The following is a 23,867-nucleotide window of genomic DNA, read 5'->3' as shown; positions in this document are numbered from 1 at the left end:
CCATGTATGCTCAGTGTGTAAACTACAGTTACGTAGGAACAACAGAAAAGTGAAAATGTTTAGAGAAAGATCGTTTCTGAGACCAGAGTAAAAAAGGGCACCTAGAAGAAAAATTATAAAATCCTGAAAAGAAAGCTGGGTGGCGGGCTGGAGAGATGGCTCAGCAGTTAAGAGCACTGACTGCTCTTCCAGAGGTCATGAGTTCAATTCCCAGCAACTACATGGTGGCTCACAACCATCTGTAATGAGATCTGGTGCCCTCTTCTGGCCTGCAGTCACATATGCAGGCAGAATTCTGTACATAAAATAAATAAATAAATCTTAAAAAAAAAAAAGAAAAGGAAAGCTGGGTGGCAGTGGCGCACGCCTCTAATCCCAGCACTGGGGAGGCAGAGGCAGGTGGATGTGAATTCAAGGCCAGCCTGGTCTCCAAAACAAGTTTCAGGTTAGCCAAGCTTATACATAGAAACCCTGTCCTGAAAAAAGAAAAACAAACAAAAAGAAGAACCCTGAAGAGGGTGAGCGAACCAAGACCTAGAGATTGTTCTCTGACCTCAACGTGTACACATACAATAAATAAAAATGTAATAAAATACCACTGCTTTAAAAATTCAGAATGCGGGGGGCTGGAGAGATGGCTCAGCGGTTAGAGCACTGACTGTTCTCCCAGAGGTCCTGAGTTCAATTCCCAGCAACCACATGGTGGCTCACAACCATCTGTAATGGGATGCTCTCTTCTGAAGTGTCTGAAGAGAACTACAGTGTACTAATATATAAATAAAATAAATAAATCTTTAAAAAAATCGTTCTTGGGCTGGAGAGATGGCTCAGCGGTTAAGAGCACCGACTGCTCTTCCCGAGGTCCTGAGTTCAAATCCCAGCAACCACATGGTGGCTCACAACCATCTGCAATGAGATCTGATGCTCTCTTCTGGAGTGTCTGAAGGCAGCTACAGTATAATATATATATATAATACATACATATTATATATATATACATATATATAATAAATAAATAAAATATTTTTAAAAAAAAAATCGTTCTTGGGGTTGGGGATTTAGCTCAGTGGTAGAGCGCTTGCCTAGCAAGTGCAAGGCCCTGGGTTCAGTCCCCAGCTCTGAAAAAAAGAATTTAAAAAAAAAATCGTTCTTAGCACAACTGCCCGCTGGTGCACAGGCTTTCGTAGTCTGCATTCCGAGGGTACATTTGTACCTCGTATAATAAAAAGGAGTCTGCATGGACATGTTCTTGCTAGCTTAACAGCTACACCATGTTACTGGCTTGTTTGTTCATCCTCCACATGGCCCTGAGCAGACCAGGATGATAAAGGGAGACACTGACTTAGACTTGGCCCAGATGTTCAGAGAACAAGGGGAGAGGGTAAGAGATGATAAGGACAGAGGCCCTGACGTCATAGATCCCAGGGACAAGGCTGGCCACCTGACAAGAGGGGCAAGAACACACTGGGAACTGATGGCCTTTGTCCCCCTGGGTCTGCTAAAGCCTGCAGGCTGTAGGTAAGGGAAGGCAGTTTTTAGAGTATTGGTCCACGGCCATCTTGGATCACCTGCTTTCTGTATAGGCACAGCTTAGAGATTACATTCTGTCCCTCTTGGCATGTGTGGTGACCGACAACAGGACTATTGTGCTGTGGTGACAGTACTAGGGATACAAAGTGGTGCAGCTTCTGTGGAAGACAGGGTGGTTCTTCACAAGCTGGGGATATGGCCAAAAATGGTACCCTATCTCAGGACGGGACAAGTGGAGCTCCGTGAGTTCAAGGCCAACCTGGTCTACATATTGACTTCCAGGCTGGCCAAGACTACACAGTGAGACCCTGTCTCAAAAGTAAATAATATCAAAGCCACCAAAAGTTAGAAATGCGAGAGAGAGAGAGAGAGAGAGAGAGAGAGAGAGAGAGAGAGATTCTTCAGTACAGATGCAAAATCTTTGAAAGCAGAAAGTCAAATGAGTATTTGCATATTTGTGTTCCTAATAGTACAGTTTATAATCTACAAGAAGCAGGACAACAGCCATCAAGTGATGGACAGATGAACCAATGCAGCCGTGCTCCAATAGGAGTGAGACAGCGGAGCATGCTCAGTGACGCAGCTTTGGAAACACAGGGGAAAGGTCAGATACAAATGGCCATGTACATATAGATTTCATGTGAAATCTCCAAAAGAGGGGGAACTGTGGAGTCCAGACCACCAGCCGCTGGTAAGAGCCAGTCAGTGGGGAAACTGGGAAACAGCTGCTCAATGGGGAGGAGTCTTGATGGCTGGACAACCGAAGGAGTCAATTATCAACCCTCTATTCTCACCCACCCTCCCCTGGCCTTACCCAATCTGCCTCCGAGAGAGCTGGCTAGTCTCGGGGTAAAGCTTGGGTGATAAGAGACCCACGGTCTGTTGGAACTGCCCATTGCAGAGACTCAGACACAAACTGAAGCAGAATGGTGATGATGAATCAGCCCCAGCCCTGACCCTTTAAGCTAAAATTAGTTGTTTCTTTGTTTGTAAGCTTTATTTCTTTTTATTTTATGTGTGTGGGTGTTTTGCCTCAGACACAGGCCAGAATAGATTATCAAGCTTTAGATGATTGGTAGCTGCCATGAGGGTGCTGGGAATCAAACCCTGGAAGAGGGGCCAGTGCTCTTACCCACCAAGCCATCTCTCAATTGTTGTCCCCTAATTCCTAACACGTCAGTAATAACCTTTTGAGTTTTTGGAATATCTGTGAATTAACTGAAGGGATCTATAAGCCTTCTACAAATATATATATATATATATATACACACATATATATATATATATATATATATATATATATATATATATATGTGTGTGTGTGTATATGTATATATATGTATATATAAATATATTTACACACACACACACACATATGTGTATGTAAGTTTTCAGGGGTTTGGGGATTTAGCTCAGTGGTAAAGTGTTTGCCTAGCAAGCACAAGGCCCTGTGTTCAGTCTTCAACTCTGGGGGTGGGGAACAAAAAAAACAAGAATTATCAAAAGAAAGCTTTCAAAAGGGTCCCAAATATAAAACAGGTTAAGAGTTGCCACAAAAATGCCTTACATGCTGGACTCGGTACCACACACTCATAATTCTAGTGATTGAGAATGAGTGGGGAGCAATACTTGAATCCAGGAGTTCAAGACCCGTGTGGGCAATAAAACAAAACCTTGTCTCAAAACAAATCCTAACCCCAGGTGAACATTTTAAACTGACTACGTTTCCTTATGTTTCCATATGTTACCATAAGCTAAGATAAAAATACCAAAGCTAAGATAAAATTAATATCATTCTTATTACTTTAACATTTTTAAATGTAAAAAGGCTTTTTATTTATTATTTTATTTTATTTCTATGAGTGCTTTGTCTACACATATGTCTGCACCACATTTGTGCTTGGTCCCTTCAGAGGCTAGAAGAGGGCATCCAATTCCCCTGGGATTGGACTTAAGAGCTGCCATGTGGGTGCTGGGACTTGAACCTGTGTCCTCTGAAGCGCAGCCGTCGCTGAGCCATCTGTCTAGCACTAAGAATGGGTTTTAACATTTCATTTACTTATCATTCATTTATGTGTGTGCGCGTGTGTGTGCGTGTGTGTGTGCGCGTGTGTGTGCGCACACGCGCGCGTAGGTTGGGATGCATGTCACAGTGCACGTGCAGAGGTTAGAGAGCAGCTGTGGAAGTTGGTTCTCTCTCTCCATCATATGGTGTTCGGGGATTAAACTCGGGTCTTCAACTTTGACAGCAAGCACCTTTACCTGCTGAGCCATTGTCCCCTCTGCATTTTAAGTTATACATTTAGAAATGTATAACTCAATGACATTTGGTTTCATTAACATTTTTAAAATCTTGGCTAACTTCACTATAAGATAGCTTAAACACTCAAGAAATGTTGGGGCTGGAGAGATGGCTCAGGGGTTAAGAGCACTGACTGCTCTTCCAGAGGTCCTGAGTTCAATTCCCAGCAACCACATGGTGGCTCACAACCATCTGTGATGGGATCCAATGCCCTCTTCTGGTGTGTCTGGAGACAGCCACGGTGTGCTCATATACATAAGATAAATACACAATAAAAAAAAAAGAAATGTTGGCTCTTGGTGTTAAGAGTCAGTTTTGGGGCTGGAGAGATGGCTCAGTGGTTAAGAGCACCTGACTACTCTTCCAGAGGTCCTGAGTTCAATTCCCAGCAACCACATGGTGGCTCACAACCATCTGTCATGGGATCTGATGCCCTCTTCTGGTGTGTCTGGAGACAGCGACAGTGTACTCATATATAATAAATGAATAAATCTTAAAAAAAAAAAAAAGTCAGTTTTGCTCTTGCAGAGGATTTATGGGCTCAGTTCTCAGACCCCACAGAGCAACTCTGTAAAACCAGTTCCCGGGCAGCTGGCTTCTGTGGGCACTGCAGAGAGTACACAGACATATATTTGGGGAAAACACCCATACACATAAAACAAAACTAAATCTTTAAATAAAAAGAATTTACGAAAGAAAACCAAATCATTTATCCACACAAATATTCTAGAAATGAGTTGCGGTAAATAGCCCACTGCGAAGAAAACTGTTGTCTTAGGCGGGCCTGTAGTTTGGTCTTTCAAGGGGCCTGACTGAAGTAGGGAACTGAAAGTCCAACAAACCTTTGTTTGGGGAGCCGACAGGGACGCCTCAACAGGTGTGAAGAGAAAATCGTGAGCAAACCGAGAGTTCCTCAGGACGGCTGCCGTCTCCTCATCCACTTCAACAGCTTCACCTTCCTAAGGGGAAGCAAAAGACGAGTATGAAAAGACGCCATCTTGGCCCTCTCTGTTGTTTTGGGGCTGGGGGTGGGAAGGGTTGTATAATCTTGAGGTGTGAGTTCTCTCTTCCATGAATTCTGGGAATCAAACTCAGTTTGCCAGGCTTTCATAGGCAAGCACCCTCACCTGCTGAGCCATCTTGCCAGACCAGAAAGAAAATATCGGGGTTGGGGATTTAGCTCAGTGGTAGAGAGCTTGCCTAGCAAGCGCAAAGCCCTGGGTTCGGTCCCCAGCTCTGAAAAAAAAAAAAAAAAGAAAAGACGTGAGCTGGGCAGTGGTGGAGCATGCCCTTAGTCCCGGCGCTAAAAAGGACATGCTGGACCATCTCTGGTGGACGCGAGGAGTCCTGCTAGGCCAGGCTCTCCCTTGTTGGAAGGTCATCCATCTGTTTGTTCTGAGCCCGGGAGGCATTTGGTTTCTGGCTAGGGTTTGGGCTAATAATTTGTTGGGTGTCTTTTTGCCCTGACGCTCCTCCCGTATCTAATCTAATACAAACTGTTTAGAAGTACACATTACTTGGTAATCCAGCTAGTTAACTCCGGTATATTAATTAAGTTGCAGGAGCCAGCAGAACTGGAGTTAAGGGTGGTTGTAAGACACAGTGTGGTGGGGGTCGGGGATTTGGCTCAGTGGTAGAGCGCTTGCCTAGGAAACACAGGTCCTGGGTTCGATTCCCAGCCCCGAAGGAAAAAATAAAAGAAGACACAGTGTAGTGTTGGGAACCAAACTTAGGCCCTCTGCTATAAACCTCTAAATTTGATTTACTTTTCACACTAACTTGAAGTTGTAGGTAATGTATTTTTTATTCTGTTTCTTTTCTGAGAGCTTTTCTGTGATATCCTCCAACTCATAAAGATCCTCCTGCCTCTGCCTCCCAAGTACTGGGATTGAGGCATAGTCCACACAAAAGGAGCCTGCTTAAACTGGCATTTTAAATCATCTTTAGGGGTTGGGGATTTAGCTCAGTGGTAGAGCGCTTGCCTAGGAAGCGCGAGGCCCTGGGTTCGGTCCCCCGCTCCGAAAAAAAGAAAAAAGGAAAAAAAAAATCATCTTTAAAAAAAAAAGAAAGAGGGGTTGGGGATTTAGCTCAGTGGTAGCTCAGTGGTAGAGCGCTTGCCTAGGAAGTGCAAGGCCTGGGTTCGATCCCAGCTCCAAAAAAAAAACCAAAAAAAAAAAAAAAAAAAAAAAAAGAAAGAATATAACTGGTAACCTACAAAATTTAGCTCAGCGGTAGAGCGCTTGCCTAGCGAGCGCAAGGCCCTGGGTTCAGCCCCCAGACCCAAAAAAAAAAAAAGAAAAAAAAAAAAAGAAAAGATCTTATAATGAATAAAACATGTAATAAAAACTTGCAAAGCCTCTACAACTACATTTAAGTTAAAAGAAAATGTTGAAAACAAATGGTGAATTTGTTTAAAATTTTTTCAGAGGTTGTTGCAAGACTAAAGATGGGGACTGAAGCGATGGCTCAGTTGTCAGAAGAACGTGATGCTCTTCCAGGTGATCCTGGCGGTTCCCAGCCCCACAAGGTGGCTCAGAACTGTGTAAAACTCCAGTTCCAGAGGATCTGATGCCTTCTGCACCAGGAACATATTTGGGGCACACATATGAAGGCAAAATACTCATAAACATAAAATAAAATACCATCACATAGATATATTCTAAGGAATCAATCGTCAACCTTCTAGTCTCACCCACTGTCCCCTGGCTTTACCTATTCCTCCTCTGAGAAAACAAAAGACTACATACCAAAAAAATAAATAAATAAAAAAATAAAATAAATAAAAAAATAAAATAAAATAAAATAAATAAATAAATAAATAAATGTCTGGCTAGCCTCAGGGTAAAGCCTGGGTGATAAGAGACCCACGGTCTGTTGGAACTGCCTATTATAGAGACTCAGACACCAACTGAAGCAGAATAATGGTGATGAATCAGCCCCAGCCCTGACCCTCTACGCTAAAATTAGTTGTTTCTTTGTCTTGCTGTGTTTGTAAGCTTTATTTCTTTTTTATCTCATTTATGAGACCCAGAGGCCAGAATAGATCGTCCGCTCCCCTGAAACTGGGTTTGTGGAGTTGTCACTTCCCATGTGGGTTCTGAGAACTGAGCCCATGAGTCCTCTGGAGGAGCAGAAATGATCTTAACCACTGAGCTATCTCTCCAATCCCAAGAGCCAACACGTCTTGAGTATTTAAGCTGTACTATGGTAAAGCTAGCCAGGATTTTTAAAATATCGATTAATAGTATTCATATTCTATTACAAAAAAGGAAATGATCATTGTGAGTCCTATTAGGCCCTATCTCTCTTTCTCTTTTACAAAGTAAGATCTGGCTCTGCCGACAGAGCCTTAAACTACTGATTTCTAGCAGGTTTGACCTCTCGTGTTTATCACTGTCGTTAGTATTTGCAACACAGAAAAGACAGTTTCTAAAAATTTAAAATACTATATTATTATCCAATTTTTTCTCTGTAATGTAATTGTTCATTTACTTCTCCAAACTAAAATGTGGCATAATACCAAGATAATAAATCAAGTCAACACAGAAACATTAAGAGTCGTAATAACCGGGGTTGGGGATTTAGCTCAGTGGTAGAGCGCTTGCCTAGCAAGCGCAAGGCCCTGAGTTCGGTCCCCAGCTCCGGGGGGGAAAAAAAAAAAAGAGTCGTAATAACCTAGATATTAAAGACCAACCTTTCCTAAGATTAGAGCTAGCCATTCCACAGGAGGTTATAGATATTAGCTGAGCATTGTGGAGCATGCTAATCCCATCACGGAGGCAGAGACAGGGGGATCTCTGTGAGTTTGAGGCCAGTCTGGTCTGCAGAGTGATTTCCAGAACAGCCAGGGTTACAGAGAAACCCTGTCTCAAGAACTGTGATGCTTGGCCAACAGGGGGCACTGTGAAGACCCAGGAGGTTTTGCAGGAGGGGTGGGCGGAGCAAAGCCGCATCTGTGAGCCTGTGTTCCAGAGTCTGCAGGGCCGAATGCCTGCACCGCAACACTGCAGAGAGCTAAAACGCTGCAGCCCATCTTGGCCTGTTTTTAGTCCCCTTGATTGACACCTGTTGACATCTTGGGACTGTGGAACTTTACAAAGTATTCTTGGCAGACCATCAGCTTCACCAATCCAAAAGACAAGGATGTCGTCACATAGCCTCAGAAACCTACAGCAGAGCATTCGCCCATTTTGCTATGACCCGCCCACCTGCAGCTCCCATGGATGTATTTGGCAAATACTTTGATTTATAGATGCCTTCCCTTTGTTACCTGCCCATGCCACAGTGTGATGTGATTTGAGGGAATCTGAACCATGTCCCCCGGGGCTAGTGCCGTGCTAGTGCCGTCTTACTCCCTTCCAGAATAAACCAGCTCTTACCTCTTTGAAGTGAGGACTACATTTTCGCATCAATAACATTCTAGTTCACCCAGAGCCAGAAAATGGGACTGGGTATTTGATTCCAAAGACTGACCTTTTCTACTTCGAGGAAATGAAGCCCTACTCTGTCTACTAAGAGTAGCATTAAATGCGAAGCCCCCTTAGTCACGTGACACTAACAATTGCAACACTGCTCCAATCCCAATCATCTCTCAGTATCATGTCTGAGCGACGCTTTGCCTACGTTCCTAGGTGTGATAACAGTATTGTGATTAGAAAAACATTAAACGCAATGAGATGCAGGCTGAAATATTTAAGGGGAAATATTGTGCTATCTATAAAATTGCATATATATGCCTATATGTGTTATATACATATTTACAGTTTACACACACATATACACAAACATATATGTATACAGATATACATATATAGTGTATCTTAGGCTATTTTGTCAGTATGTGAACACCATAAATTGTACACAAGTTAGATGTAAGAGCTTTGTATACACCTAGACTATGCAGTGTGTGTATATAGTATAACCCATTCCTCAATGGCTACAATAAACAAAACGACATAGATTAAGTCCGGCGAAAGATAAAGAAATAACACAACATACAGTTTTACAATAACACACACACACACACACACACACACACACACACACACACACACACACACACACACACATACACATGAACACACACACACACACACACACATGAACACACACACACACACACACACACACATGACACACACATACACACATACACACACACATGAGCACATACAAACACACACACACACACATACACACACACACACACACCACACACACACACATAACACACACACATGCACACACACATACACACCACACACACACACATATACACATGAGCACATACACCACACACACACACACACATACACATGAACACACACACCACACACACACATGAACACACACATACCACACACACACATATGCACATGAGCACATACACCACACACACATATACACATGAACACACACACACAAGTAATAATATAAAAGAAGCTGGGCACTGGTGGCACATGCCTTTAATCCAGCATGACCTAGGAGACAGGGCATTTTCAACTCTATTATAACCCCTGACCCTGCCACTGTATATAGTCTTCTCTTGACTGAAGTGTTATATACTACATGACCATATATGTATACACACATGTACATGTTTATACACAGATAAAGCAAACACAGCAAAATGTTCTCAGTTGCTTATTAGAATAGGTAATAGGTATTGAGAGCTATGTGAGTATTTATTGTACTTTTTTTAACCTTTCTGTAATCAGAAATATTTTTATAATACTGAGAAACATCTTTTCACTTAACAAATACACACAAGCAGGAAGTCATGCTGCGCCCACACATGGACCCTAGCTAGATCAGTTGTAGCTTTCTCAGCCCCCCACCCCACCTCCTCACCATGGATCTCTACAGAGTGAGAGCTTCGAGCATTTGAGAAGTGTGTGAGTGTCCCACACACCAAGGAAAGTGGGAAAGATAGTGGTGGTGTGTGTCTGTGTGTGTGTCTGTGTGTGTGAGTCTGTGCGTGTGTGTGTGTGTTCATGTGTGTGTGTTGTGTGTGTGTTGTGTGTGTTGTGTGTGTGTTGTGTGTGTGAGTCTGTGTGTGTGTCTGTGTCTGTGAGTCTGTGTGTGTGTGTGTGTGTGTGTGTGTGTGTGTGTGTGGAGTCTGTGTGTGTGTCTGTGTGTGTGTCTGTGTGTGTCTGTGTGTGTGTGTGTGTGTGTGTCTGTGTGTCTGTGTGAGTCTGTGTGTGTTGTGTGTCTGTGAGTCTGTGTGTGTGTGTGTGTGTGTGTGTGTGTATGTATGTATGTGTGTGTGTGTGTGTGTGTGTCTGTTTGTGTGTGTGTGTGTGTGTTTGTGTGTTTGTGTGTGTGTGTGTGTGTGTGTGTGTGTGTGTGTGTGTGTGTGTGTGTGTGTGTGTGTGTGTGTGTGTGTGTGTGTGTGTGTGTGTGTGTGTGTGTGTGTGTGTGTGTGTGTGTGTGTGTGTGTGTGTGTGTGTGTGTCTGTGTGTGAGTGTGTGTGTGTGTAGTGTGTGTCTGTGTGTGTGTATGTGTGTGTGAGTCTGTGTGTGTGTCTGTGTGTGTGTGTGCGTGTGTGTGTTCATTCAAGTGCAATGATGTTAACTAATAATCTCAGCACTCGGGAGGCAAAGGCAGACAGATTTTTCTGAGTTCAAGGGCAGCCTGATCTACATAGTAAGTTCTAGGCCAGCAAGAGCTATAGGGTAAGTGATGTGTTTATAAAAAGATAAAGAGAGATGGATATGCTATATGGAGGTGTCCAAATGATAACAGTAAGACCCTGACTCAAGAGAGGTGGGGATGGGGGGTTGGGATGGAATTATCCAAGGAGTTGATGGACCACAGGGTGAATGAAAAGAAAGAGGCCACCACAAAAGCCCTAAAGGACAGTCATTCAGTGTCCCAAGAGAGCCAATATCTTTTGTCAACCTACAAAAGCCAAATGCCTCCACTGAAGACAGTGACAAGAGCCAGTGGCATCAAACCCAAGTGTGCAGACTCTCACACCACTGGGAAGGAGAGCTGCACCCTGCCCTTGCCTGTGAACTGAAGATGAAGACCAGAGGAAATTCAGCTGATGGCCCAAAACACCTCAGAACACTGGATATGCAAGGTAAGAGTGGAAAGAAAGGAGAGGAAGGGTCAAGAAGGCTGGAGAACAGCCAGACACAGCCTGGGGGAGGGGGGAGCCAAAAGACAGTCAGACGCAGGAAGGCTCTCCCCAGGAGGCTTTTCAGGGAGTCTAGCATGCTTTCTGAAGGAATACACAGCTAATGGCTGGAACCACAAAAAGCCTGGACGCAGCAGGATTTTAAGTGACCCTGAGGGTCAGACAGCGATGCAGAATCTTGAAGGGTGGCCTTCCAGGATGTGGCCCAGAAGGAGTAAACATGTCAAAGTATCAGAGTAAACAAAAGCTGTGCATCTCAGGTAACGGACATTCTGCAAAGCCCTCGTGGAAGGAAAGACAACCCAGACAGCTAACGGAAGCCACAGGAATACAGAAGTGTGCCTCCGACTTTCTCCCCATTGCTAAGGGACTCTGAAGGTATTCCCGCCCCTCCGGCCCAGCTGAAGCGTCTTACAGGGCTCGCCACTGGGTGTCCGTTTAGATGGTTTGTTCCTACTAGGAATCCCAAACTCGAAGCACTTATTACACCTAAAGTATTTTCAACTAATTTAATTAAAAGGGTGAGCTCGTTTCTATACCTTCGAATCACTGGGCAAGAGAAGACGGTATAAAAAGTTTACTACTCTATTGTAAGTAAAACGAAAAAATACACAAACCACAAACAACATCAGAATAGTGAGAATCAAGTCAAGATCAAATTCAAGATCCAGGGAAGGCACTGGGGCTGAGGGGGGGACACAAAAGCAAGAGAAGAAAGAATGCTGCTGAGTCCTGGATACGGGCCCTGCTCAGTCCCAAAGCTGAAGATGGAACTGGGGGTCTTGCACATACTGGCAAGTGCTCTACCACTGGGCCATACTGCCAGCCCAGAGGGCAGATTTTTTTTTTTACCTTGAATGTAAAATTTGCATCGAAAATTAGTTCCTTTTCGTGTCCCATGATTCCTCCATTGTAAACAACTTGGCATCTTCCGGCTGGCTCTGTCTTAGGGAGTTTGAAGAGGCGAAATGTGGCAGACACGAAGCGACAGTCACCTGGAAGCAGACCACACAGGGCTCCCTTGCAGCACCCAGCAGCACTCGACAGAGGAAGACAGAGCAGACTGCGAGCCATTCATTATCTCTCTGGGCACTGCAGTCCATTTCCTGATTGGCTTCCAGATACTTTATTCAATGCCACCCTGGGGAAGGGGCTGGAATTATTCAGGAGACAAGGTGGACACCGGGAGATGAACAGTTTCCCTGGGTGAGACTCTCGGAGAAGCTAATCCCCCAGTTGAAACCATGCACACTGCGGTCACAGCACCTCTGCTGTGGTTTCTTACCAAGAACCCTTTCTAGTTCCTGGTTTCCAACCGTAATGATGTTGGCAGTGACCAAACGTGGAGGGCAGAACCCAATCTTTTCGGCAATGACGGCGAGGTCCTTCCAGTACAGAGCGCCGCCCAGGCATTCCCCTTAGGAGAGAAAAGGCCAGAGCAGTCACCATGTAAAGCAGTCTGAAGGACACTTCCAGCCTGAACAGGTAACTAGGATACAGTGTTAAGATGTAGGACCTCACTGGCCATGGCGGAGCACTTCACACAACTCACACCTGTCTGTACCGCCAGTGCTAGGTGGTCGACACCCTTGTATGGCCGACACAGGCTCCATGGCACACGGATCTACATGCAGGCAAAACATTCATATGCATAAAATAAAAATTGTTTGGACTTAGGAAATACACTTTTTGTATTTTTAAACATGTTTTAATTATTTTGCTTATTCATTATCTTGCCTTTTCTTAAAAAGACGGACTCTCACTATGTAGCCCTGGCTAGCCTGGAACTTTTTTTTTTTTCTTTCTTTTGGAGCTGGGGACCGAACCCAGGGCCTTGCGCTTGCTAGGCAAGTGCTCTACCACTGAGCTAAATCCCCAACCCCTTAGCCTGGAACTTTCTATGTCACACACATGCCACACTCTTTGCAACCTTCCTAATTCGCAACCTTCCTAATGCTTCAATCCTTTGATACAGTTCCTCAGGTCTGTGGTGACCCCCAAGGGTAAAATTATTTTTGTTGTTACTTCGTAACTGTGATTTTGCTACAGATATGAATCGTAATGTAAATGTCTGTGTTTTCTGATGACCTCAGGTGACCCCTGTGAAGGGGTCTTTCAACCCCCAATGGGATCACAACCCACTGGTTGAGAACTACTGTTTTATGTAGACCGAGCCTTGGACTCAGAGATCTGCCTGACTCTGCTTCCCAACTGCTAGAAGTAAAGGTGTGCCACAATACCTGGCTTGGTTGCTTGGGTTTTTACATGCTTGTTTGTTTTCTGTGCGTATGAGACTGTGCATGCTACAGTGCATGTGGAAGTTAGATGACAACTTTCAGGAGTTTTCTCATTCTACCGTGGGGACTCTGGGGATCAAACTCAGGTTGTCAGGCTTGGAAGCAAGTATCTTTTTTTTTAATATTTATTTATTATGTTATTATGTAGAAGTACACTGTCACTGTCTTCAGACACACCAGAAGAGGGCATCAGATCTCATGACAGATGGTTGTGAGCCTCCATGTGGTTGCTGGGATTTGAACTCAGGACCTCTGGAAGAGCAATCAGTGCTCTTAACCGCTGAGCCATCTCTCCAGCCCCGGAAGCAAGTATCTTTACCCTTCTCTACATATATATATATATATATATATATATATATATATATATATATATATATATATATATAGTGTGTGTGTATATTACCCTTTTCTGCATATATAATATATAATATATATTATACTTCTCTGCATATATATGTATATATATGTGTATGTGTGTCTGTGTCTATATATATATATATATATATATCTCACATATACATGTTCTTGGCTGAAGCACACATGGGATAACGCACATATGGAATCAGAGGTCAGTCTTGTAGAGTCTGTTCCCTCCAGTCACTTTTTATATGGGTTCTTGTAGAGGAAATTTATTCCAGCAGCATGGCCGCTTTGGTAAAGGATCACTTGCAAAGATCTAGGTCTGTGTGATCCAGCAAGAATGCACACATGCCACACACTTTTAATCTCTCTGGCTGGAATACAGAAATGCCCTTAGTACACACCTTTAAGGTAAAATTAGTTTGCAGAAGGAAGCAGCCAGGTCTGATATCTAATATCTAATTGATGGGCAAAATGATGAATCGGGAAAAGAACAGAATGAGTCAGGGATAGGATATGCCGGACTCTCACGATAACAGAGAGGATAGGGAGCAGGGCAGAGGAAGAGAGGGAGAAGAGGCAGTTTGTGCAGCAGAGGCAGCCGAAGCCAGAGAATAAGAAGGAGCCAGAAGAATAGAACGAATTGCCAGAGTTAGCTTGAGGCCAAGCAGAGCAATTCAGTGAGAAGCCAGGAGAAGCCAGATTGAATCAGTCAGCTTGCAGAAGAGTTTTGAGCCAGAATAGCTGAGCTGAATCAATCAGCCAGAGTTGAGTAAAAATTAGAGCCTGTTCAGCAGTAAACCTCCAAGATGGCAATTACATTTGATGAATAAAAGTTACTGATTCAGGTACTGGGGGTTGAACTCAGCTCGTCCGGCATGTAAGGCAAATGAATTACCTGTTGACGCCATCCCATAGGCCCTATTCTCCTGCTGTTTTGATTTGTTTTGTTTTGTTGTTGTTTTGAGACAAGGTTTCTCTCTGTAGCCCAGGCAGTCCTTAAACTTGCTTTGTAGACCAGGCTGGCCTTGATCTCACAAAGTTCCACTTGCCTCTGCCTCCCAAATGCTGGGATTAAAGGCGTGTGCCACCACACTTGTTCTATTTTCCTGCTTTTAACATTGCCCATTTAAATTGTTGTATAATGAAAAGGTTAACACTATTTGCTTTGAAAGTAAGATTTACGTTTTTGAGACTATGTCTCATTGTGTAGCCCACACAAGCATTGATCAATTGATCAATGAGCATTGATCCTGTGGCTCCCATCTCCCAAGAGCTGAGATCACAGGCCGGCACCATTACTCACAGCTTAAATGTAAAAAGTTTTATTTACAGTCAGACAAATCATGAGCATGCATTCATCTCCTCCACTTCTAGAAACTCTTAATTGACAATAAAGGGATATTCTATCTCATTTATTCTTCGAAAAAAGTCTTAAAAGTAGTCTGTGCTATTATTTTCATTGTACAGTTTAAAAAAAATAAATTAAATTGCCTAAGATCATATCACCATTTAAAAAGTTTATATATATATATATATATATATATATATATATATAGTGTGTGTGTGTGTACGTGTAGACACGTGTGCCACAGTGCACATGTACACATCAGAGAATAGGTCTATGGAATCTGTCCTCTCCTCCCACCTTTACATGAGTTCCAGGGATCAAACTCAGGTTGCCAGCCTGGGACCATGTAATGGCTTAAATATGCTTGGCCCAGGGAGCGGCACTATTAGTAGGTGTGGCCTTGTTGGGGTGGGTGTGTCACTGTGGGCGTGGGCTTTAAGACCCTCATCCTGGGGGCTGGAGAGATGGCTCAGCAGTTAAGAGCAGTGACTGCTCTTCCAGAGGCCCTGAGTTCAATTCCCAGTAACCACCCGGTGGCTCACAACCATCTGTAATAGGATCTGATGCCTTCTTCTGGTGTGTCTGAAGACAGTGACAGTGTACTCATATATAATAAATAAATCTTAAAAAAAAATAAATCCTCATCCTAGCTGCCTGGAAGCCAGTCTTCCACAAGCAGCCTTCAGATGAAGATGTAGAACTCTCAGCTCCTCCTGCACCATGCCTGCCTGGATGCTGCCATGCTCCTGCCTTGATGATGATGGATGACCCTCTGATCCTGTGAACCAGCCCCAACTAGGTTTTGTCCTTTATAAGACTTGCCTTGGTCATGGTGTCTGTTCACAGCAGTAAAACCCTAAATGACCACAAATGCCTTTACCCACTGAGCCACCCCATCAGCCCTCATATTTTGCTTTTGAGTGGCAGGAAAAGAACAGAGCCTTCTGGCCTGGCATCGCTTGCTCTCCTATCCAAGTGGTCCCATCCCATCTTCCTTGCAGGGTGGAGAGCTGCGCTGGCCGACACTAACTGATAGGGATGAAACAGAACACATACCCCATAAAACCCTGTGTGACTTGATATCTTCTGACACTTCAAGGCTAGCATAGACGTCACTGAAATAGAGCTCCCCGCCGTACTGAAAGAGAGCAGTGCACATCTGAGCAAGGTTAAAGGTTACATTGGTCCTAGATAACAAAAACCAAACCAAACCAAACCAAAACAAAACAAAACAAAACCTCCCCCCAAAAAAATACAAAAACAAATAACGAACATAGGAGATCGGTTTCAAAATCCCAGTGTTTGAGCTGACACTGACCGAGCTGACCTTTGAGCAAACAACAGCTGCCTCCCTTGTTAAAACAAAGGTGTTTGTTTCTCCAGGGTCCTATCCAACATAAAAGTGCGCCCTACGATCCAGAAGGAAGGGGGTCAAAAGAACGTGGAGAGGGTGAAGAGAGGGTGAATGTCCTCTAAATGCATGGTCTGCGCTGAGGGGAATGCAGGGGTGAGGCTGGGGGATGGATAGTTGGGTCAAGTGAGTACCTGCTGAGTTCCCGTTTCCAATATCCACAAAAGCCAGCATGGTTTGCATTCATAGCTCCGGCTCGGATGGGGCAGAGAGGTGAGTCCCCGGAGCTGATCAGCCGGCAATCCTACCTAATATGGTGAGTTCTAGGTTCAGTAAGGAACCATAACTCAAAATATAAAGTTGAGGGCTACAAAGCATGACACCTGACATCACCTTCTGATCTCCGTGGCGATTGCACACCCGAGTGCACACAGACACACACACAGACACACACACACAGACACACACACCACACCACCATCACCACCACCACCACCACCACCACCACCACCACCACCACCACCACCACCACCACACACAGGCCATGATGAAATTCATAAGCAAACCCTGGGCTGGAGAGATGGCTCAGAGATTATGAGCCCTTGCCGTTCTTGTAGACTCTAAGAATGTAGAGGATCCTTCCTAATGCTACAACCCTTTAAACACTCAACCATAAAATCGTTTCATTGCTATTCCATAACTGTAATTTTGCTACTGATATGAATTGTAATATAAACAGTATATCTGATATGTGGCTCAAAGCGAGAACCACTGGTGTATGGGAACCAAGCTGGTCTTCCACATCCACACTGTGTGGGTCCAGTTCTGATCTCTGTGGGCACCAGACACACATGTGGTGCACATGCATGCATAGAGACAAAACATTTATGTAAAACATTGATGTAAAATAAAACAAAAAAATCTTTTTAAAAGGTTTTAAACAAGCAAGAACATAGGAGGGGGAAAAAATGAGTATCTCTCCTAAATACATTCAGGTTGCCTAAATTTTTAGCCAGTCCAAGTGGAACACACCCCTAGGTGCCCAGACAACTAACAGCAGATACCCATAGAATTAACAGTTTCATCCCTTGAAAATTATAGTAATAAAGCTAGGCACTAGTGGGGCCTCTTCTAATCCCAGGAGGCAGAGGCAAGTGGATCTCTGTGATTTGAGGCCAGCCTGGTCTACAAAGTGAGTTCCAGGACAGCCAGGGCTACACAAAGAAACCCTGTTTCAGGGGATGGGGAGAAGAAAGAAAGAGAGAGAGAAAGACAGACAGACAGAAAGAAAGAGAGAGAAAATAAAATTACAGTGATGTACAGTGATATTATTACACATTAAAATTTTTCTTTGTCCTTAACATCTAGGTCAAAGGAGTCAACAGGAATTGAAGGTGTTATTTATCTAATTTCCAAAGCGAGGAAGTCTGTGTTCTGCAGTGATGTTTAGCACCTGTCAGTTGATCTCAGTGAAGGTCATAAGCTGATCTATAAACTGGTATTCTAGCAAAGCTGTGATTACTCTTACACAGACAGATACCGTTACATTTTATTTTATTATTTTATGTGATCAAGTGTTTGCCTATATGTATGTCTTTGCCCTGGTGCCCTTGGGAGGCAGAAGAGGGCATTAGAGCCCAGAACTGGACTAACAGATGGTTGTAAGCTACCAAGAAGGTGCTGGAATTTGAACCTGGGTGCTATGGGAGATCGGCCTGTGCTCTTAGCCACCGAACTCCACCCCCAACCCTTTATAGATACTTCTATTTGAGCTATATGGTAGCTCCATGAGCCAAAAATCTCAGAAATCTTTTACAGTGCTAGAGTTTGAGCTTTATGTACGGGAAACCCATATCCACTACTGATCTATACCTACAGCCCTACAAATCCCAGAATGTTTTTTTTTTCCTAGCACAAAGAGACAAATCCCTTTATCCACAGGAGGCTGTGAAGCTTCTGGAAATTCCCCCTTTAAAAAAGCATTCATATAAAAATTCCATGTTAGGTTTTCCAGAGATAAGATATCTTGGTATCGAGAAACAGTATCCATGAGATATAGGGTCTGTCCTAAGCAAGGTAATTTCATAGAAACCTTTCAGGGTGAATCAACAGGTTCTGGTGGTTTTGTAGGTATATTCTGAGAGTCCCAGTCAACAATCAGGAGCAACAGGAAAGAAGGAAACTATTTTAACAGTCAATGACCTGTATATCCTGATCGAAAAATAAGCCTGTCTTGGGTCTTACTCTCACCCAACCTCATCCCAACCCCTGCCTTTTATGCAGTTTTTTTGTTTGTTTGTTTTTTGAAACAGCATCTTTCAAATCAGTCGATTTGAGATCAACTTTGAACTATCACGAGGCAAAGGTGATCCTCCACCGTGACCAACTTAACTCTTTCTTAACTTGGTAGATAGATCAAGAATTTGAATTCTTAGCTCCAGAAGAGAGCACGAGCCTGTCAGCCCTCTCTGGGGTTTGATAGCCGTTTGTCTCCTCCCTTCCTCACCTTCAGGACTTGGTAGACCTCCCGAAGGACTTGTTGTTTATCGGGAACAAGGTTGATCACACAATTGGATCTAAAAGAAACGTAAGAAGACAAAAAGAACACGTTAAATGATTCATATCCTTTTAGTCCCCAAAGGTGCTTCCATTTTACTATCAGGGCTGCCTGATCTATCCTGGCTCTCCTCTCCCTTATACCCATCTCCACCAAGCTAAGGGAGGTGGACAGGCAAATCGTTACACAGCGGTAACAGTGAGTACAAGCAAAATGGATGAAAATGAAGCACGATCCTTTTTTTTTTTCTCTTTTCTTTTTTTCGGAGCTGGGGCCCAAACCCAGGGCCTTGCGCTTGCTAGGCAAGCACTCTACCACTGAGCTAAATCCCCAACCCCACGATCCTTATTTTTGGCCTGGTGCTCGCCGGCCAACAAAACAAGGCAAAACCTAGACTCCGATTCCTACCGTGTAAAGCGTTCAAACCACACCGTGAACACACAAAGTTCCTCAAAGGAGATTCCCCAGAATTTGCATTTGACACTACGGGTGTGGCTGGCTCAAGGGTAAAAATGCTTCTTTAGGGTTCAATTCTCTGCATCAAAAGAAAAAAAGCCTAATACTGTCACCTGGGCACCATTTAACATTGACTCAGGATGACAAGAAACACGAGATACCATGATTTGCTATAAAAAAAAAAAAAAAAAAAAACCAGAAAAATGCAGACATTGCACTGTGGTGGCTCATGCCTTCAATCAGAAAGCAATGGCAAGGAGATCTCTGGGTTCCAGGTCAGCCTGATGTACCTGGCAAGTTCCAGGCCAGCCAGAACTATACAATGAGACCCTGTCTGGAAATAAAGGGGAAAGAACACACCACATAAATGATGGTGGTCCCAAAAAATAAAGCCCTAGGGACAATTTTGGAATTTTGGTTTCTTTAAAAAAAAAATACAAAAGTACTCCCGCTGGTCTCAGTTTGTTAAGTAGTCATGCACAAAGAAGAAACAACAACAGGAAATTAGATTTCTGGACAGCAAAGATCAAACTGGACCCAAGGAGCTCAACACTCCTAACCAGCAGAAGGTAGTCTAGCAATAACATGGCCCCTTTCCCCTCTTTCTCTTTTTTCTCTCCTATCCAGAGTTAGGGGATTGGAAAGGTGGAAACCGGTTGAGAAGGGTGGAAGAAAGAAGAACCCACAACATAGCCCAAGCCCAGCTACATAACGCCTGCTATTGTCTCGTGGCACAGCAGCCAAAGTAACTTGGTAGTAACCGAGTGTTTGTGTTGCTCCTGCAGTCAACGCCACACTGGCTGCCAGCTGTAGAAAAGGAGCATTCGGCGATGCACAGCGCATCATACGTACTGATAATGAACAGTGATGTCTGTAAAACTGTCCGCTAGAGCTGGGTGGTGGCAGCGCACACCTTTAAACCCAGCACTTGGGAGGCAGAGGGAGGCAAATCTCTATGATTTCCTGTGGTCTTGTCTACATCCTGAGTTCGAGGGCAGCCAGGGCTACCCGAAGAAACTGTGTCTCCAAACCCAGAAAAAAAAAACCAAAAAAACAAAAAAACCAATCTGCTAGGTTCTTTCAACAACAACTTCACACATCTTGAATAACTACCACAAGTGCGGATATCATTACCTCCTGTGTCTGGATTCATCGGCTGTTCCGTCAGGCCCTGGCAGCCAGAGGTTGGCTATCTTGTGTGTATCACATGGCCTCAGTGTGTGGTAAGCTCTATCAACAAAGTCTAGGTAAACTCCTGTTGATGTTCACACAAGTAGGAAATCCTCCAGTACACATGTCTTACCACGGGTCTCTGTAGTTTCAAAACTCACGATTACAGACAAGAGGTGAGTGTGTGACAGGAGCACATGCTGTGGTCTGGCTGGTTTGGGGAGCTCACTGGCTTTAGTTTGGCAGGCAAGCATGTTGACCCTGGAATGTGACATTGTCTTCTACTAAACTCACACCAAGAAATGCTCAACTGAGTAACCAAAAAAAAAAAAAAAAAAAAGACTCACAATATTTTAAGTTTACGCTTTTGTATAGGGGTGTATCCATAACTATCCTTGGCCACGTGGTTATGCCAGAGGCCAGACAAGCCTGACAATGTTGCTAGTAGACTACATTGACCTCATTACAGTTCCTTCCTTTATGAAGACAAGCTAAATTTAGTTTAATCCCCTAAAGTCAATTCATCAAAAAGTAATAGCGTATAGGTGCTCGAAAGGAAACGGGTTTTACTCATCACCCTACATAACGATATCATAGCTCTCCTTCTGGATCCCGGCCTCTGCCAACATCTCAATTTGGCCGTGAAGAAAAGTCACATTGGGTGTCTGGAAACCGAACTTTTCCGTGTGGTACTCAAGATAGGCCTTAGCCACTTCCACCTAGAGAAAGAAAAATACGGGTGTGGTAATTGGTGTTTTAATTCTGAAAACTGTGCTGTCGCTAGTGCCACGTGCTTTCCGGGCCCTGGGTTATTTTGGATAGGTATGCAAGATTCCCGAGGCACGTAAGATAGGCAGGAGCCTAGGACAGAAGAAGCTCCCAACCATGTGATCTTGTTTGAGTCTTATCCAGTGACAAATCTTTCTGGACAGAGGATGGAGGAAGAAGAGAAAGTGCCACTCAGTTGTCACAAGCTCATCGACCAGGTTAGACCTCTGACCAGGTTCTCTAGGACAGTCACTGATTGTCAATGTCCTCAACTTGTAGGTCACGGCAAGCAACAGAAACCCAGCTTCTCAAACTACCGTGAAGAAAAGCGGGAAGCGGTTTCAGGCCTCAAAGAATGACCCACGGAAACCCCTCCTTTTCCTCCAAATCTTTGCCTTACCTGGACCTTAGTCATGTCTATCCCGGTGATGTGTCCCTTCTCGCCGACCAGCTGGCTAAGCACATAGCAATCTCTGCCACTCCCACTGCCCAGATCCAAAATCCGGCAGTTTTCCAGACGCTCAGGCACCACCAGACCGCAGCCATAATACCTGAGAGACAGAAACAACATCTTTTAAAAACAGAGGCTAGAAAACTCTCAAATACTAAATCTACACTTCCCTCCCTCCCCTTCTGCCTCAGCCTTCTATACTTCTCTTTCTCTCAATAAACGGGGGCCATGCCTGCCCTAGCACCATTGCAGGTACCATGCAAGGTAGCAAGACTTAAACCATCTAAACTATTGGTTGAATCGATACATCTAAGGCACTGACTGCTGAACAATTCAAACTCAGGAACTGAGGGAAAGTGTTCTGTAGCTTGAGAGGTAAAAACTAAAGTTTGGAAAACCCTTTCCATGACTGACATCGACTGCCACCAGGAGTAAGGGCCCTAGTGGATGGGGGAAGGTGGCTGCATGACACCAGTAGGACTTCAGTGAGGTGTTGGAGAGGCAAGGGGTAAGGTACCCTCTTTGATAACTGCTCTCTGGGTGGGCAGTACTGTGTCAGAGAATGGTAAGGTCAGAAGGAGCGGTGGCTGGTTAGAATGTGTGGGCCCATCTATTAGCAAATTTGAATGTCTATCAGGGCCCAGGGAACTTGAATGTCCCCTGCTAATGGGCGGGGATGCAGAGCATCGTTGAGGGGTCCCTGGCGGAGGATCGAGAAGTTCGGTGCCAAGCTTTGTGGGTGTCACAGTAGTTAGGGCAAGCAGGATGACCAGCAGATTAGGGTTAAATACCCTAGTGACCACTATGGGAAAACTGGTAGCCTGAAGGCTTTGAGGGGACAGCACACACACTCTACCTGGAAGTAACTTCTTCATGTACATTCTGCAGACTTTTCCGGATGTACTCAGGGACCCCCTTGGCTGGGGTGACACAAGCATTAGTCTGGAGGTCTGCAGATGTCTTCAGTACATTCCCATAGTAGTTCTGACTCAGCAGCGGCCGCGGAAGTGAAGCCAGGAAGAAGAGGACTGACGTTACCGCTCGAGGGCTCCACTACACTCCTGATTACAGCTTAATTACAGCCCACTGGCCTTTGCTCAAGGCAAAACTCTAATCCCAGGTCCTGGCCTGCCCGGGGCCTAGTCTGGCCTGGCCTCTCCCAGTGCTCAGCGCCAGCAGAAGCTGCTTGCTGGCAGGACTTCTACAGGGCCAGCGAACCCACATAGCTATTCCCTAGGACCCTCACCTGAACGTCCTTGTGGATCTCTGCGTCTCGGGGATCAGCCACTGACAAAAGGGAAAACGGAGGTTAAATGGGGTGACCCCACCGAGAACGACAGGGCTGAAGCCAAGATGGAGGGAGAGCAACACACAGGGCTACCCAGAGTTGGGGGTAGGGTGGGAAGCCCTGTGAGCCTGCGGGAAAGCAGAGGTCAGAGGGGACTGGCCAGAAGACAAAAGGGACAGGCACTCACTGACTCAGGATCTCCACTTCCAGAACCAGGGATTCCCTCTAGCAGGCTCCGGAGAAGGTCGCCGAAGCCACGCCCCCTGGCCGACCTTCAACCCCACAACCCTGCAAGACCCTCCGGAAGCCGCCCAGCCCTATACCCCGCTAGGGCGTGTCACCTCGGTGGCCTTAAGTGTTTGCGTCCGGGAGAATGGTTTTATTAGTTAACATCTTCCTTTACTGACCCACTGAGTTTCATTTGTAACTTTTGTGTGTGCCTTAAGTGAATACCCACATCTGTTTTTCTCCTGTGGAATGGGATCTTCTTTCCTCAATCTGCCTCATAAAGTTGTTCTTTGAGGTGTCATTTGCCAGTGCCGTTCACCCTCAGCGCACAGCTCTGTGAATTCAGACAAACACACACACTGCAGCCACCAGGTGTTAATTCCACAGTCCAGGACGCGGACAGTTTACAGACAGAAGCTGGCAGAACATCCAGTTCAAGGCTGACCTGAGGGAGTTCAAAGTCAGCCAAGGTTTCACAGGGAAAGCCTATCTTGAAACAAACAAAACACCACCACCACCAAAAATCCCCCAAACCCCCAAAGAAACAAAAAAAATTATTGTTCCCACAATTATGTCTGTCTGTCTTTTTAAATTGTTTTGTGGGTGTATATGTGTGG

The 23,867-nt window shown here is 44.6% G+C and overlaps 1 protein-coding gene across 1 annotated transcript in view; it reads right to left on the bottom strand.

The window, feature by feature from the left end:
* The window catches only part of As3mt (arsenite methyltransferase), a gene marked incomplete at its 5' end in the record, with an annotated part of 31,402 nt that extends 8,359 nt beyond the window's left edge, over positions 1 to 23,043 (bottom strand). The window contains 9 exons of the mRNA XM_032892138.1: positions 4,675 to 4,791; positions 11,826 to 11,968; positions 12,259 to 12,390; positions 16,038 to 16,119; positions 18,839 to 18,908; positions 21,098 to 21,234; positions 21,684 to 21,834; positions 22,591 to 22,718; positions 22,981 to 23,043. Of these exons, the coding sequence (XP_032748029.1) occupies positions 4,675 to 4,791; positions 11,826 to 11,968; positions 12,259 to 12,390; positions 16,038 to 16,119; positions 18,839 to 18,908; positions 21,098 to 21,234; positions 21,684 to 21,834; positions 22,591 to 22,718; positions 22,981 to 23,043 (1,023 nt within the window). The remainder of the gene's footprint in view (positions 1 to 4,674; positions 4,792 to 11,825; positions 11,969 to 12,258; positions 12,391 to 16,037; positions 16,120 to 18,838; positions 18,909 to 21,097; positions 21,235 to 21,683; positions 21,835 to 22,590; positions 22,719 to 22,980) is intronic.
* Between the last annotated feature and the right edge of the window lie 824 nt (positions 23,044 to 23,867).

This window comes from Rattus rattus, chromosome 2 (assembly GCF_011064425.1).
Source record: "Rattus rattus isolate New Zealand chromosome 2, Rrattus_CSIRO_v1, whole genome shotgun sequence".
In the NCBI taxonomy this organism is placed as follows: domain Eukaryota; kingdom Metazoa; phylum Chordata; class Mammalia; order Rodentia; family Muridae; genus Rattus; species Rattus rattus.
This window is presented reverse-complemented; position numbering and strand designations above follow the sequence as displayed.